The 1,235-nt window shown below is 41.6% G+C and overlaps 1 protein-coding gene across 1 annotated transcript; it reads left to right on the forward strand.

Annotated features, from left to right (window-relative positions):
• The first annotated feature begins 794 nt into the window (after window positions 1-794).
• Window positions 795-1,235, forward strand: LOC139515068 (clumping factor B-like). The gene has a single exon (XM_071304628.1). The coding sequence runs from the start codon at window positions 795-797 to the stop codon at window positions 1,233-1,235; it is 441 nt and encodes a 146-aa protein (XP_071160729.1).

Raw genomic sequence — 1,235 nt, forward strand, 5'->3', positions numbered from 1 at the left:
ATATTCATGTGGTATTATTACCAATGACACAACTCTCCACTAGAGACCACATGACGTTGAAGTTAGCAACTGTAGGCCTTCAACAATGATCGTTTTATTCATTCTCTACCTCTTACTTACTTATTTTTATACCTTTCTTTCGTTTTCCCCTCATGAATGTGAGATACCTGGCCTGCTTGCACACTGGCGTCGTGTAGTGACAGTCGAAAATATGTTCAAGACTTTAAAGCTAGTTCATGAAGGAAATCGGTCTCATACAGGTTATCACAAATTATTCAAAGATGTTGTTAAAACCGATTTCATCCAAACATTTTATGCATAGGGGTCAGTTTTAGTTGATAAGCGTGAAGATCCTGACGGTCCATTTTGCTGGATTGGACATTACGTTGATCACTTTTCCTAATTTAACTTTTTGTGGCCACAGGAACGTAAATCTGCCAATGACGTTTTACATAATCTAAAGGTACGCGTATTTTCTGTCATTGGAGTTTCGTTCATTCTACAACATTACAATGGTCGTGAATTCGGCAATGATATTATAAGAGAAACAATTAAGATTTGGCCAGGTGGAAATGTCAAGATTATAACTGGTAGGCCTAGACATCTTCGTGCTCAAGGTCTTGTAGAGCAAGTGCATAATTCATTACATAGATAACTTGCCGCAAAACGATCGGAAACCCCTGGCTATTGCTGGCTTAAACATTTGTACGAAGTGCAATACTCTTTGAACACGCAGCATCATTCAAGTATAAAGGTTACCACGTATAAGGCGGTCTTTGGTCAAAAGGCAAACGATGGGGTCTTTGTATGAACTAACGGACGAATTTATTAAGGAAAAAGCAATAGAAGGATTTATAAGCGAGGATATACCGCTGAGCAGTGTCTTACGTGAGGAGAACGACTACCAGACAGACAATGGCGCAAAGGCCGACATTGACTCACAGACAGACAATGGCGCAAAGGCCGACATTGACTCACAGACAGACATAGACTCACAGACGGACAAGGATTTACAGACCGACATTGACTCGCAGATGGACATAGACTCACAGACGGACATAAACTCACAGACGAACTACGATTCACAGACCGACATTGACTCACAGACGGACAACGATTCACAGACCGACATTGACTCGCAGACGGACATAGACTCACAGACGGACATAAACTCACAGACGAACTACGATTCACAGACCGACATTGACGCACAGACGACTTACAGACGGACATAA

The sequence above is a fragment of the Mytilus edulis genome, chromosome 3 (genome assembly GCF_963676685.1).
Source record: "Mytilus edulis chromosome 3, xbMytEdul2.2, whole genome shotgun sequence".
Classification (NCBI taxonomy): Eukaryota; Metazoa; Mollusca; class Bivalvia; order Mytilida; family Mytilidae; genus Mytilus; species Mytilus edulis.

What these genes read in the sequence shown, in the direction of transcription:
- LOC139515068 (XM_071304628.1), top strand. Translation starts at nt 795, where the DNA reads ATGGGGTCTTTGTATGAACTAACGGACGAATTTATTAAGGAAAAAGCA.